This window comes from Panthera leo, chromosome A2 (genome assembly GCF_018350215.1).
Source record: "Panthera leo isolate Ple1 chromosome A2, P.leo_Ple1_pat1.1, whole genome shotgun sequence".
NCBI classification, from domain to species: Eukaryota; Metazoa; Chordata; class Mammalia; order Carnivora; family Felidae; genus Panthera; species Panthera leo.
Genome location: NC_056680.1, coordinates 8,179,306 through 8,191,999, shown reverse-complemented (window position 1 = coordinate 8,191,999; position 12,694 = coordinate 8,179,306). Strand labels below are relative to the sequence as shown.

Here is a 12,694-nt window from a genome sequence, read left to right as displayed (position 1 = left end):
TGGCCGGCCAGCCAGGGAAGCGGAAGGCCTGTCCTTGTGTTCCATTACCAGGGCTGGGAGGTGGGAAGGCACCTGCCAAAGCCTCGGGGGGTAAGCAAGTGGTGCCTGGGGTGCAGCCAGGCCTCCGGGTCCCCGCTCAGCCAGCCAGGTGGTGCCTCTCGAGTGCCGCTGTCCACGGACAGGTGCGCGGCCAGGGAAAGCGAAGCAAAGCACTCTGGACAGGGCGAAGGCAAGCCCTAGAATATGCCGTCAGCGCCTCAGATGAGGCCAGAGGCTAGGTGGGGGGGTTCAGCTGAATCTCGGCCTCCGGCAAACAGGTGAGCCACTTGGCCACCCTGGTCTGGCACGTGGGCTGACACGAGAAGGGGGGTTGGCCGCGGTTCTCCCTCCGCGTGCCTCCGCAAACAGACGGAGGAGTCCCAGTCAGCGGCAGAGAGAGCCAGGGCTTGGGAGGCCCCACCCCCCTGGGGTAGTCTAGGGCCCCAGGTCACCTGGCCTCCAGATGTGGGCCTCCCTCCCTCCTTCCATGCAGGAGAGGGGGGCCCTGAGGCACTGGCAGGAATCTGCCTCCTCTTCCAGCTAGAAGGCTCGGCTACAGCCACCGGGATGGGGCGGGGGAGATGCCTGACTGTGGCTCGGAGGCCACACTCCAGGCCACGTGGCCAGGAGGAGACTGCCAGCCCCCAAGGGCGTTACGGGAAAGTGCCCCTGCTCCGGAGGCACCTAAACGTATGTGGCTGGAGAGGGGATTCCCTTCAACCCACTGAAGAGCGTGTTGGGATGGATGAAGACACGCAGGCTGGGGGTAGGAGGGCAGTGCGGCCGGCCCGGCCCGCAGCCTCGTCACGGGCGGGCTGCCCGCCGGAGCCTGACGCCCCTCTGTGCTCGTGCCCCATGAGGAGGAGCCCATTCCGCTGGGGCACCACCCCCGGCTGGCTCAGTCTATCCTACGGGACAGGAAGGGAGGAGAGGGGGTCCAGGACACCAGCATTCCCCCCCACCCCCGGCAGGCAGCCTGGCTTCCCACACGCGCACCCGTAACACAGCCCCCAGCGGCGGGAGTACAGCCTGAGGCCAGTCCCTGCAGCCCAGACCCAGGGAGGCCAGAGGACCAAAGCAGGTGTTTCCCCACAGAACCACCCACCCCCTGGCCCCCACGAGGCCTGCCAGTCCACCAGCTTCCCGTGTTCTGTCCCACGGCAACTGCCCTGGCCAGGGTCCCCGTGCCACACACACCCACGCGTGCACACGACCCCTTGCTCGCACAGAGATACTCAAAACACACACACAAACCATGAACGGAAACAGAAATACCAGCAGACGTTCCAGGCCGGGCACATAAACCCCAGGGACATGCGTAAGTATGAACAGCCTGCGACCCAGGTGTGCGGACAGCCAGGCACAGTGACACAGACAGGAGGCCACAGAACGGCAGGCCAGACAGCGGCTCCCTGACGCCCGAGAACCCCCAGCCCGCTCTCTCACACACACGAACTCCCTCCTTCGTCTCCCTGGCTCGGCGGAGCTCAGGGGCCTGTCACGCCAGGATGAGGTCTGTGGCGCCAGGAACGAGGACGGAAGGCTGGCTCCTCGGGAAGGTGCCCGGCACAGAGTACCTTCTGCACCTGCCACAACCCCCACTCCCAGCTAGATACTGTCCCCGCGACACAGGACCTAAGACAGCAGAGGCGGCCCGGAGGCTGTCCGGGGGCAGGGCAGGCGGAGGTCTGGCCCCGCACCCCTGCAGCCACGGCCGGCGGGGGTGGGCAAGGGACTGGGGGTAAAGGCCCGTATGCCCCCGGCACCCCAGGCTGCCAAGGCAGGCAGGCAGGCAGGGCACAGGATCACAATGGTACCAACTGAGCAGCAGCCGGGGGCCCTGCGGCGGGACCCCCTGTGGCAGCCACCTGCGCCGGCAAGGACACTCACCCCCCGGCCTCAGGTATTTCTTGGCGTGGAGGTAGCTCTCGAGCATGCGCTCGTTGAAGAGCATGTAGCCCATGGGCTCCGAGATGATGATGTCCACCTGCTCGGGGAGCGAGACTTCCTCCACCTTCCCGGGGATGACCACGATGCGCTCAGTGAGGTTGTTACTCTTCACCAAGACCTGCGGGCGCGTGGGGGGGCGGGGGGCCCAGAGGCGTCATGGGGGTCCCCGTACCCAGCCACACCATGGGTCGTCACCAGACCCTTCCTCTCGGGGGCGGGCTTCCACCCACGCACGGCCACCAAACCCCCGCCTCTCTCGTCAGCATCCCAGCCACAGCCACTGCCAGCCACGGCCCGTGAGTAGCTCACGGCAACCTCAGCCCTCTCTCGGGGCCTTTCCTGCCGCGGCTCCCTGGTCCCCCGATGTCACCTCCACCCTTCGAGGACAACAGCTGATGGGAGTAGGCAGGACGAGGAGGCTTTGCTACAGCCACCAAAGCTAAACTCGGACACACCCTCCAACCCGGGGACTCCGGTGCTAAGAACGTGTCCTACACACGTCACCGCACACGAGAGGGGACAGAGCGTGGGGGGTTCAGCAGAGCACGTGTTTGCACTGCGAAGACCGAAGCGGCCCGAAGGTCGATGACAGCCCAGCTGCATCTAAACGGACAACGGTCCCCGGGGCGAAGGGATGCCCGGCAGCCACTCGAGAGGGTGAGGGAGCTCTTTACGTGGGGACACGGAAAGTCCCAGGCACGCGGCACGGGGGGCCGGAGCACGGCAACGTGGCAGTGTGCGGTCAGAGGACGCAGGCCGGCTTTCGGAGCCCCGGGGCGGCCCTGAGAGCCCCCCCCCCCAGGTCTCCCTCCCTCCAGAGCGGGGGGCCAGGCAGTCGGGAGGCAGGGTGGGGGAGGGAGGTAGCCTGGCAGTTAACCCTTCACAGCGTTTCGGTTCTGAACCTCGTGAACGAAGGTTTCAACGCACGGAAAACGAAACGAGGAAACGACAGCGTAAACGAAAGGAAAGCTTGCTGTTACCCACACTCCACAGAGGCGGGGAGTGGGGCTCGGAGCGGGGCCGCGATCCCACCCTGGTCCGTGTGACCGCACGAGCTGCCCCCCGGGGGCAAGAGGCCGTCCGCCCTCTGAAGACCTCCGACCTGGCTCCGACCCCGTCACGGAGGGCACACACCGCCTCCCGTCCAGCAAGCCCGTCGACCCGTGGTTGCGGGAGACAAGAGACCAGAACAGAGAAGCGCTGCGCCCGGGCTCCCCGGATGTGGGGGTCAAGTCTCCCGGCGGGGCCAGCTTCCCCAGGCTGGAACAGAGCTCGAGGACAAGCTGGGGTCCCCGTGGGCCGCTCACCTCTGCGTGCTGGGCCATGGTGCTGGCCTCCACCGCGTAGATCTTCCTCGCCCCGGCCTGGGCGGCGAAAAACGAGAGGATGCCAGAGCCACAGCCCACGTCCAGAACGATCTGGAGGAGGAAGGGGGCAGTGAAGAGCGGACACTAGTGAAGTGATGGTGATCCTAACGGATGAGCACGTCCCCCGGCGCTCGCTCCCCTGCCGGGTGTGCTCCGTGGCCCTTCGGCCCGCATCCCAGCAACAAAGGCCGGCCGCCCCCGGGGCTGGAGCACGTGGGCGCCCCTAGCTGGAGTCCGAAGGAAGGCGGCAGAGCAGGATTTCTGAAGGCGGCTAGGATGTTAGGACCATTACACGCCCTCAGGGCGGATTCAGAAAGGACCGGTTTGGGCTATGATCAGTCTACGCAGGCAGCGTCGTGGACTCCAGGCACGCCTTATAGCTTCTCTGGGGATGAGCACCCGCTAAGGATACCTCGGAGTCCAGCCAGGAGCCCCTCTTTCTTTTTAGGCACGAGTCTATGCTACTTGGTAACAGTAAAAAGATTTTAAAAGCGACTAAGAAAATAACCAGACAAGTTACAATACATCCGCGTGACTTACTGGCCTGTCCCAAGACCTCTCGTTATGGGGGGGAAAGGTCTTCTGCAGGAGGAGTACACAGAAGAAGATCCTATTTTGTAAATCCGTTAATTAATCAATTCCAGATTATATACGCCAATGCACGCATAGGGGGAAATCTGGAAAAAACCCTTACTGTTGGCTCTGGCTTTCACAAAAAGTAGACTTTGCTCTTGTAATCCGAAAAACTTAAAGATGAAATCAACGAGCAAAGAAAAACACAACTGGAGACAACCGACAGAGCGCGGGGGGGTCCTGGAGCCTGGGCGGAGGGGCCCAGGGGAGGGAGGAGGAAAGCAGCCGCTCCCCTGGCCAGGCCCGCTCACCTTGTCCTTGAAGTCCGTGTGGTTCTGCAGGATGGCGCGCTGGTAGGTGCCCGTCCGCACGTAGTCCTGCATCATGTTCTGCTGCTGGGACAGGTAGCCGTAAAACTGGAACAGAGACACGCCAATGGCACAGGGCACGCGGCGGCACAGACGACCGTGGCCCTGGCTGGCCCTGCGACACAGGAGGGCCCACCGTGGGCGCAAACCTCCCGTGGGAGGCTGCACCCCCTCTACCGACCCAGACCCCGCTGGCAGCTGCCGGCCGCTCCGGGAAAGGGAGTGGGAAGCCTCAGGCAGCCCCCAGGAGGGTCACCGCCACCATCACCGTGGCCAACGTGTGCAGCCGGGTGCTGCCCAGACCTGGGCGCCACCCAGGAGAAGTCAAGGTTTGCCACAGGAGGGGTTCTGGGACTGGGGGCCGCCTGCCCCATCTTAGGGTCCCCAACGAAGCAGAGGTGTAGAACAGACAGAACCCTAGAACTCAGAGCGCCAGGCGGGTGAGGTGCTGCGGGGTCTCTCTGTAAGACAACGGGCGATCGGGAGGCAGCGTGGCACCTGGGCAGGGGCACAGGCTTTGGCATCAGGCAGACCTGGCTTCCCATCTTGGCTCTGTTGCATAATAGCTGTGTGACTTGGAGCAAGTCACTTAACCTCTCTGAGCCTCAGTTCTCTCATCTGTAAAATGGGGACAATAATAGTACTTACCTCCTAGGGTTGTTGGGAGGGTCAATGCATCTGCAGGTGTAAAAGCGCTCAGACCAATGCCTGTTCGGTACGTGATAGCTGTGCTACTGTTACTCAAAACGCCTGTGAACCTGAGCTTCACCTGCACTCAATTCCTCCAGCAACCCTCCTAGGCAGACCCTGGCATCTCCGTTTCACAGATGAGGAAACTGAGGCCCAGCAGGCGAAGGAAACCTGCCCGAGGCTACGTGGCTAGTAAGGGGCAGAGCCAGGACGAGAACCCAGGTGGGCCTGCCCTTTGCTGCCCACCCGGTGGCGGCAGCCTGGTCGGGGGTGACGCGTACCCACCTGGAAATACTGCACGGCGGAGGACTCCTCCGTGCGCTCGCTGAACACCGACCGCTCCAGGGTGTGGCCCCGACAGGTTTTCAGGATGTTATAGAAGGAACAGAAGTCTGGAAGGGGGAGGCCGGGTCATCGGTGGGCATCTCGGGGGTGGGGTTCCATCTACGTGCACACCCCGACTCTCCTAGTTTGAGCATGCGTGCTTGGTGATCTCCTTGTCCCCAGACCAGTGCTGAAATTCACGAAGAAGGGCAGCCAAACCCTGCCACTTGGTGGCCGGCACGAGGCCGGGATTTTGCAGTCGGGGGCGGGGAGCGCGTGTGTGTGCTCCGCGTGGCCGGTGGGGCCGACGAGCCTGGCCGAAGCCTCGGGAGGACACGCGCCCGCTGAGCCAGGGTCAAGCCTCACAGACTGGCCCGAGCCCAGGAACCGCAAGCACCCCTACAGGGTCTGTGTGGGGCCGACTGGGAGGGTGTGGGCGGCTACCCAGCAGTAAACGTGTTTAACAACCTGAACTACACACCTAAAAATGGTTAAGAGGGTAAATTTTGTCATGTGTATTTTAACCCAGTGCCTTAAAAGTAGAGCAGTGTTTCTAAGGCAAGCTCTTAAAAAATTACAATCTGCAGTTTGGGAAGCTGAAAAAGTCCTGGAGGCGGATGGGGGCGACAACGGTGGGAGCTCGCGCGGTGTCCCCGGGCTCTACGCCCAGAAAGGGTTAAGACGTTAAATGTCTGTGATGTGTACTTTACCTCCATTTAAAAACCGGTGGAATTAAAAGGGAAAAAAGCCAACTATAAATATTCATGGAGTCGAAAAAGACTAGATTGACACCAGCTCCCACTGCTCACCCCTGGGGTGGTGTTTTAAACACTGACTTCGGGTGATTTACGTAAGTAAAGAAAGAAATGGGGCGTAAGACTGCCTCCTGCGGTGGAGGGGGTCAGTCACCTGGCTCCTTCCACCCCACCCGGCTTCCTCCTCCACCGGGGCACCGGGACTGCTGCGGGGGTGGGGTGGGGGGCTGGTGGCAGAGGGCGGGCAGCTTCTCCACCTCTCCCAGCCCAGCCACCAGGATCACCGACGTCACCTGCAGTGACCAGGCCTGGCTGCTGCACCAGTAAGCGGTCTCCAGCCCCAGGCTCCCCACCACCTGCTCTGCTGACCTCCACCTGAGCCACCAGCAGTCGCCTGGGGCTCTAAAAACCCTCCTCGGGAACCGGAAACCACCTGCATCCACTTGGATCCCGGAGCAGGGTCCGCACAGAACCCTCCCGTGGCTTCTCTACGTGCTCGGAACAGAGCTCTGCCTGCCTCGGCTTCCGTCTCACTCTCATCCTCCGCTGCCCCCAGACTCGCCCCCAGGCTCCACCAGGAGACCTGATGTGCACCCAGGCCAGGTGGTCAGGACAGGCCTCTTGCAGGAAGGGAGGTAAGAGCTGAGCCCAGGAGGACCCAAATGATTCGGCAAGGGAAGGTCTGGGGAGGAGCGTTCCAGGCAGAGAGAATGTCCTCTTCCCACGAACGTATCTCCGCATGGGAGTAATTTCTGCTGGCTCCCCGGGACAGACGGATGGGCCGTGACCGAACAGGGCTCCGGGTCCCCCGCCAGCCACGGCTGACGGATCTCTGGCCGTGTGCCGCCAGGACGGAAGGGACACGTACCATTGGGAGTGGCGAACTGGATGAGGACGCTGTTGCAGCCCAGGGTGATTATGAAGGACTGCTTGCCCACGCGGCTGCACTCTGTCTCTCGGGACACCGAGCACTTAAACACACACACATCTTCGTCTGCAAGAGGAGAGAGGGGAGCATGAGCCAAAGGGTCCCGGGGCCGGCCGAGCAAGGCTCCCCGTGGGCTAAGTTTGTTCGAGTCACGTCCCCGCCACCGCCACCCCGCTCCTCACAGCCCCCAGGTTCTTCTGAGGCTCCCTAAAACCCGCCCCGGGCCCACTGCCGCGTGTACCCCGCCTGCCCAGCCCACGCTGAGGAAGAGGGGACGGCCGATCGGGCGGCAGTGACACAGGACAAAGCATGTCAAGCGGAGAGGACCGCTGTCCACAGAGCGACCGAGGCCGAGGGTGGGGGTGGGGGGTGGCCAGGCGCCGTGGGGCCGAGCAGGACACCGGGGCGCGGGGGCACCTCTGCCAGGACCTTCCCTCACGGAGCACCTCCTGGTGCCCAGGCCCCCGCTCACCCAGTGGGCACTGAGGTGGGAAGAGGGCCGAGAGCAGGGCCACTCTGGCAGGGTCGGGGGGGCTATGGGAACCCAGCTGAGCGAGTCTGGCATTGATTCACCAATGCCCCCGTCACACGGGGAGATCACCGGCTCTCCGAGCTGGCAGGGGCGGGTGGGAGCCAAGCCAGAATGCCCGGGGGCGCCTCTGCTTCCTTCGCCTGAGCCCTTCCCTCTTGGATTCGGGTGGCGCAGTGAGTCTAAGCGGGGCCCCGGGAGCCGGACGGCCCGGGTTCGTGTCCCACACGCACCACTCGGTGTGTGATTCGTGCAGGTCACTTAGCCTCTCTGAGCCTCGGTGTTCTCATCTGCCAAATGGGGCTAACGGTGGGGCAGGCACAGGGCCCGGCACACGGCGAGCACGGCATCCACGAGCCGCCACTAATTACTGTTACCGCTCGTTCCTTCGCCCTCAGTCAAACGGTGAAACTTTGCGTCACCAGAAACAGGCCGAACCGACACGCCCGGAGGCCCTGGTGTGGTGCGGCGGGACAGACACGGCATCTGTGTCGCATTCTCGGCACAAGTGTCCACCCTGGTCCTCTTGCGACGGCTCCAGACCGTGGGGTAGTCGGTGAGACAACACGCCTGCTCTCCTCCTCAAAGCGGCAATGCCAGGAAAGAGGCGAATTTTGGGGAGCCTTTCCAGAGCGAGGGTCACCAAAAACATGTGACCCCAATGCCACCGGTGCCCCAACTGGAGCCTAATGAAACCTTTTCACAAGCTGTAAGGGACCATTGGGAAACTGAGTGCGGACCGCGGGTGTGACAAGGTTAGATGACATACGTGTGACGACAGCATGTGGGTCCACAGAATAACGCCCTCATTCTTCTAAGAAACAGGAAGTACTAAGTGAATTCTTGTCACGTCTGCAACTTGCCTTGGAGTAGCTCATCAAATAGACAACTACAAACCACAAGTACAGAGAGCAGCCCGAGTACCAATGTGGCCAAGTGTCCCCGTCGCCCCAGAAAGCCAAAACCATCTTGAAAAAGAGCAAAGTGGAAAGACTCACCCTCCCCAATCCCAAACCTACTTTGAAGGTACCATGATCAACATGGAACAGTACTGGCAAAGGAGAGACCAACGCAATAGAATCAGAGTCAAATTAAAACCTTGTTTATAATCAACTGACTTCTTTCATTTTTCTTAGCAATCTCTATACCCAACGTGGGGCTCAAACTCATGACCCCGGGTTTAAGAGTCACATGCTCTTCCGATTGAGAGAGCCAGGCATCCCCGTCTTTCAACAAGGGTGCAAAGAGCATTCAATGGGGGGGAAGATGGTCTCCTCAGCAAATGGCACAGGGACAAGTGGATGTTCACGCGCAACAGAATGAAGCTGGATCCCTACCTCACACCACATATGAAGCCTGACCTGAGTACAAGAGCTAAAAACCGTAAAACTCCTGGAAGGAAACAGAGGGGTAAATTCTTCCTGAACTTGGATTTGGCAAAAAGATTCCTCAAGGTGACATCAAAAGCAAGAGTATCCAGAGGAAAACTAGATACATTGAACTTCATGAGAATTGAAAACTTTTGTGCATCATAGGACACTATCAAGAAAGTGAAGGGGCGTCCGGGTGGCTGTCAGTTAAGCGTCTGACTTGGGCTTGGGTCGTGATCTCACAGTCTGTGAGTTCATGCCCTGCGTCGGGCTCTGGGCTGACAGCTCGCAGCCTGGAGCCTGCCTCAGATTCTGTGTCTCCCTCTCTTTCTGCGCAAACCGCACCCCCCCCCCCCGCCCCATCGCTCGCACTCTCTCAAAAATAAATAAGCATGAAGAAAAATAAAAAAAGTGAAGATGACCTAGAGAACGAGAGAAACGATGCACAAATCATATACCTGAAAAGAGCTCAGTGTCCAGAACATATAAAGAATTCATTCAGCGAAAAGGTAAACAACCCAATTCAAAAATGGGCAAAGGACCTGAACAGACATTTCTCCGAAGAAGATAGAGGACTGGCTAACAAGCACATGCAAATCAAGCCACAGGGAGACACCGCTTCACTCCCACTAGGACGGCTAGAACTTTAAACAGATAGGGGAAAATTACAAGTGTTGGCAAGGATGTGGAAAAATTGGAACCCTCACACCCTGGGAGGCATGTGGGGGCATGAAACTATGAAACAACTCAGCTGCCAGGGAACAGGGTCTGGTGGTTCTTTCAAATGTTAAACATCAAATTACCATTTGACTCAGCAACCCCACTCTTGGGGATGTACGCAAAAGAACTGAAAGAAGCAGTCAGATAAATACCTGTATGCAAATATTCAAAGTGGGACGATTTGCAAGAAGCCGAAAGTAGAAGCAATTCAGATGTCCGTCCACTGACAGACGGACACACAAAACGTGGCAGGTCCACGGGATGAACTGTTATTCTTCCATAAAAAGGAAAGAAATCCTGGGGCGCCTGGCTGGCTCAGTCAGGAGAGCAACTCTTGATCTGGGGGTCGTGGGTTCGAGCCCCACGTTGAGTGTCGAGAGTACTAAAAATAATAAACAGGGGCGCCTGGGTGGCTCAGTTGGTTGAGCCGACTTCGGCTCAGGTCATGATCTCGCGGTTTGTGAGTTCGAGCCCCGCGTCGGGCTCTGTGCTGACATCTCGGAGCCTGGAGCCTGCTTCGGACTCTGTGTCTCCCCCTCTCTCTACCCCTCCCCTGCTCACGCTCTGTGTCTCTCTGTCTCTCAATAATAAACGTTAAAAATAAATAAATAAACTTAAAAAAATGAAGTCCTGACACACACTACAACGTGGATGAACTTGAGAAACGTTACGCCGAGTGAAAGAAGCCAGACACAAAAGGTCACACACAAGTGATTCCGTGTATATGAAACATTCAGAATCAGTTAATCCACCGAGGCAGAAAGCAGATGGTGGCTGTCGGGGGCTCGGGGGAGGGAGCCTGGGGAGTGACCACTTAATAGATTCAAGGTTTCCTTTTGGGGTGATGAAATGTTTTGGAACCAGACAGAGGTGGTAGTCACACAATTACGAATGTACTAAATGCCCCCGAATTGTACACTTTTTTTTTTTTTTTTTTTTTTTACTTATTTTGAGACAGAGAGAGAGAGCGTGCACATGCACGAGTGGCGGGGAGGGCAGAGAAAGAGAGGGAGAGAGAGAATCCCAAGCAGGCTCCACGCTGTTAGCACAGAGCCTGATGTGGGGCTTGAACTCATGAACCCTGAGACCATGACCTGAGCCAAAACCAAGAGTCGGACTCGGACCCTTAACTGACTGAGCCACCCAGGCATCCCTAAAGCGGTTTGTTTTATGTCATGTGAACTTTATCTCCGTAGAAAAAGAAAAACCTTTTCAGTGCATGGATGCAGATATGAAGGGCCTATGGGTGTTCACCGGCTCTCTTGTTCTCACCCTGTGTACTCTGAGCGTGGACCCAGGTCCTGGAGGCCTCCTGGGGCCACAGCCCGGGTTCTGCCAGACGGCCTCACACCTCCAGAGCCGGGGGCCAGCCTCCTGACCACAGGCGGGAGAGAAGATCGTACTGTCAGGTGCCGCCCCAGACAGGGGGCTCCCAGGTCTGGCTGCAAGCGGGTCCCAGGAAGGGACCCTGGCACGGTGCCGTCACCCATGTCCCTCCTGGGGTGGGAGATAAGGCCAATCTGCCAGCCGCACCAGGGTAACAGCAAGCATACCAAGGAGGGCCTCTGTTTACCGAGCAGCCTGGCAACCCGACCAGCTGCCCCAGGCACCCCTGCGACCTGGCGCCCGGCAGGCAACCACGAGGACCCGTGGCCAAGGGAGCCCGGGCTGAGGGCGGCCCGACCTGTCCCATCACGGCAGAGGCAACCACAGCCCGTGGAGCCAGTCTTTTCTGACAGCCCGTCCCACAGGCCAGTCCCTGGCACACAGGAGGGAGGTGTTCAGTAAATATTTGACAAATCAAAAAAAAAAAAAAGCTGGATCATATTCTTCCGTGTATTTAAAAGACTCAGAGGGGCGCCTGGGTGGCTCAGTCGGTTAAGCGTCCGACTTCGGCTCAGGTCACGATCTCACGGTCCGTGAGTTCGAGCCCCACGTCGGGCTCTGGGCTGATGGCTCAGAGCCTGGAGCCTGCTTCCGATTCTGTGTCTCCCATTCTCTCTGCCCCTCCCCCGTTCATGCTCTGTCTCTCTCTGTCTCAAAAATAAATAAACGTTAAAAAAAATTTTTTTTAATAAATAAATACATACATACATAAATAAATAAATAAATAAATAAATAAATAAATAAAAGACTCAGAAACCCCAGCTCTTGGGAGGCCCTGCAGGACCCGTACCCCTCATTCACCAGTGGACCAGCTCCTGGCCTTTGCGCGCCCCTTTCCCCCTTTGCCCACTCTCCCCTCCTCTCACTAGGATGATGGGCCCCCAGGACATGGGTGGGGTGGCGCTCAGCGGGCCGCCCACGTGGGGCTCTGGCTTCCTCACTGCCCAGGGTCGCACGTGCCCAGATGGAGCTGAGAACGCACACCGTGCCTCCTGGCCGGCTCCACGGTAGTAGGGGGTGGCCCTGGAAGAAAGCTTCTCCCCGCCCCGCCCCCGGCCAAAGGAAAGAGGTCCAGGGCCTGGACCCAGCAGTGGCCATTAGGTGTCCCTGCCCCGCCCACACACACACAAGGAGTGGCTGCGTCCACCAGGAAACCACCTGCTAGGCTTGTCTCTCTCTTTCCTCTCAAGTCACCCCTTGATCCAGCCATCACCGGGTGAGCCATGGCAGAGACAGGAGCAACTCTGCGCGGTGCCTCCAGAAAGCAACCCAGAGCGCCAATCTGCCCTCGTCACATCGGCCAGCGGATTCAGGGGCTGTGTGCACACGGCCGAGAGAGGTGGGGGACAGGAAGCGGGATGGGGGCTTAGCAGGCTGCCGTGATGATTTAAGTGGCGGTAACCACGGAGAGGGCTGCTGGCCGGGAGGCTGTGCTGGGTTCCTGCCGATCGAGGTCAGCAGAGCCGAGGTTTCATCCCTGCAGTAATACGATCAGGTGGCGGAGCTGGGAACAGGCCCCCTCACTGGGCCGTCTTCTCCAGAAAAGCTTTCCCAAGGCAGAGTCTACACACAGGAGTGTGCAGGAAAGCAAGCCGGACTCGGGAGCATTAATCGTGCCACGAACGTGTCTGCCCTGCTCCTGGACCCGGCCTAGCACCGCGGACTGACCTCCTGCCTGCTGCAGGATGTCCAGCC

General features: G+C 59.5%; 1 protein-coding gene across 3 annotated transcripts in view; it reads right to left on the bottom strand.

Annotated features, from left to right (window-relative positions):
* CARM1 (coactivator associated arginine methyltransferase 1) overlaps positions 1 to 12,694 on the bottom strand; it is a 38,725-nt gene that overhangs the window by 6,903 nt on the left and 19,128 nt on the right. For all 3 annotated transcript variants that reach the window (XM_042928441.1, XM_042928442.1, XM_042928443.1), the window contains exons 2-6: positions 6,935 to 7,060; positions 5,273 to 5,379; positions 4,241 to 4,345; positions 3,297 to 3,407; positions 1,930 to 2,107 (exon numbers count right to left, since the gene is read on the bottom strand). In XM_042928441.1, coding sequence (XP_042784375.1) covers positions 1,930 to 2,107; positions 3,297 to 3,407; positions 4,241 to 4,345; positions 5,273 to 5,379; positions 6,935 to 7,060 — 627 coding nt within the window. The remainder of the gene's footprint in view (positions 1 to 1,929; positions 2,108 to 3,296; positions 3,408 to 4,240; positions 4,346 to 5,272; positions 5,380 to 6,934; positions 7,061 to 12,694) is intronic.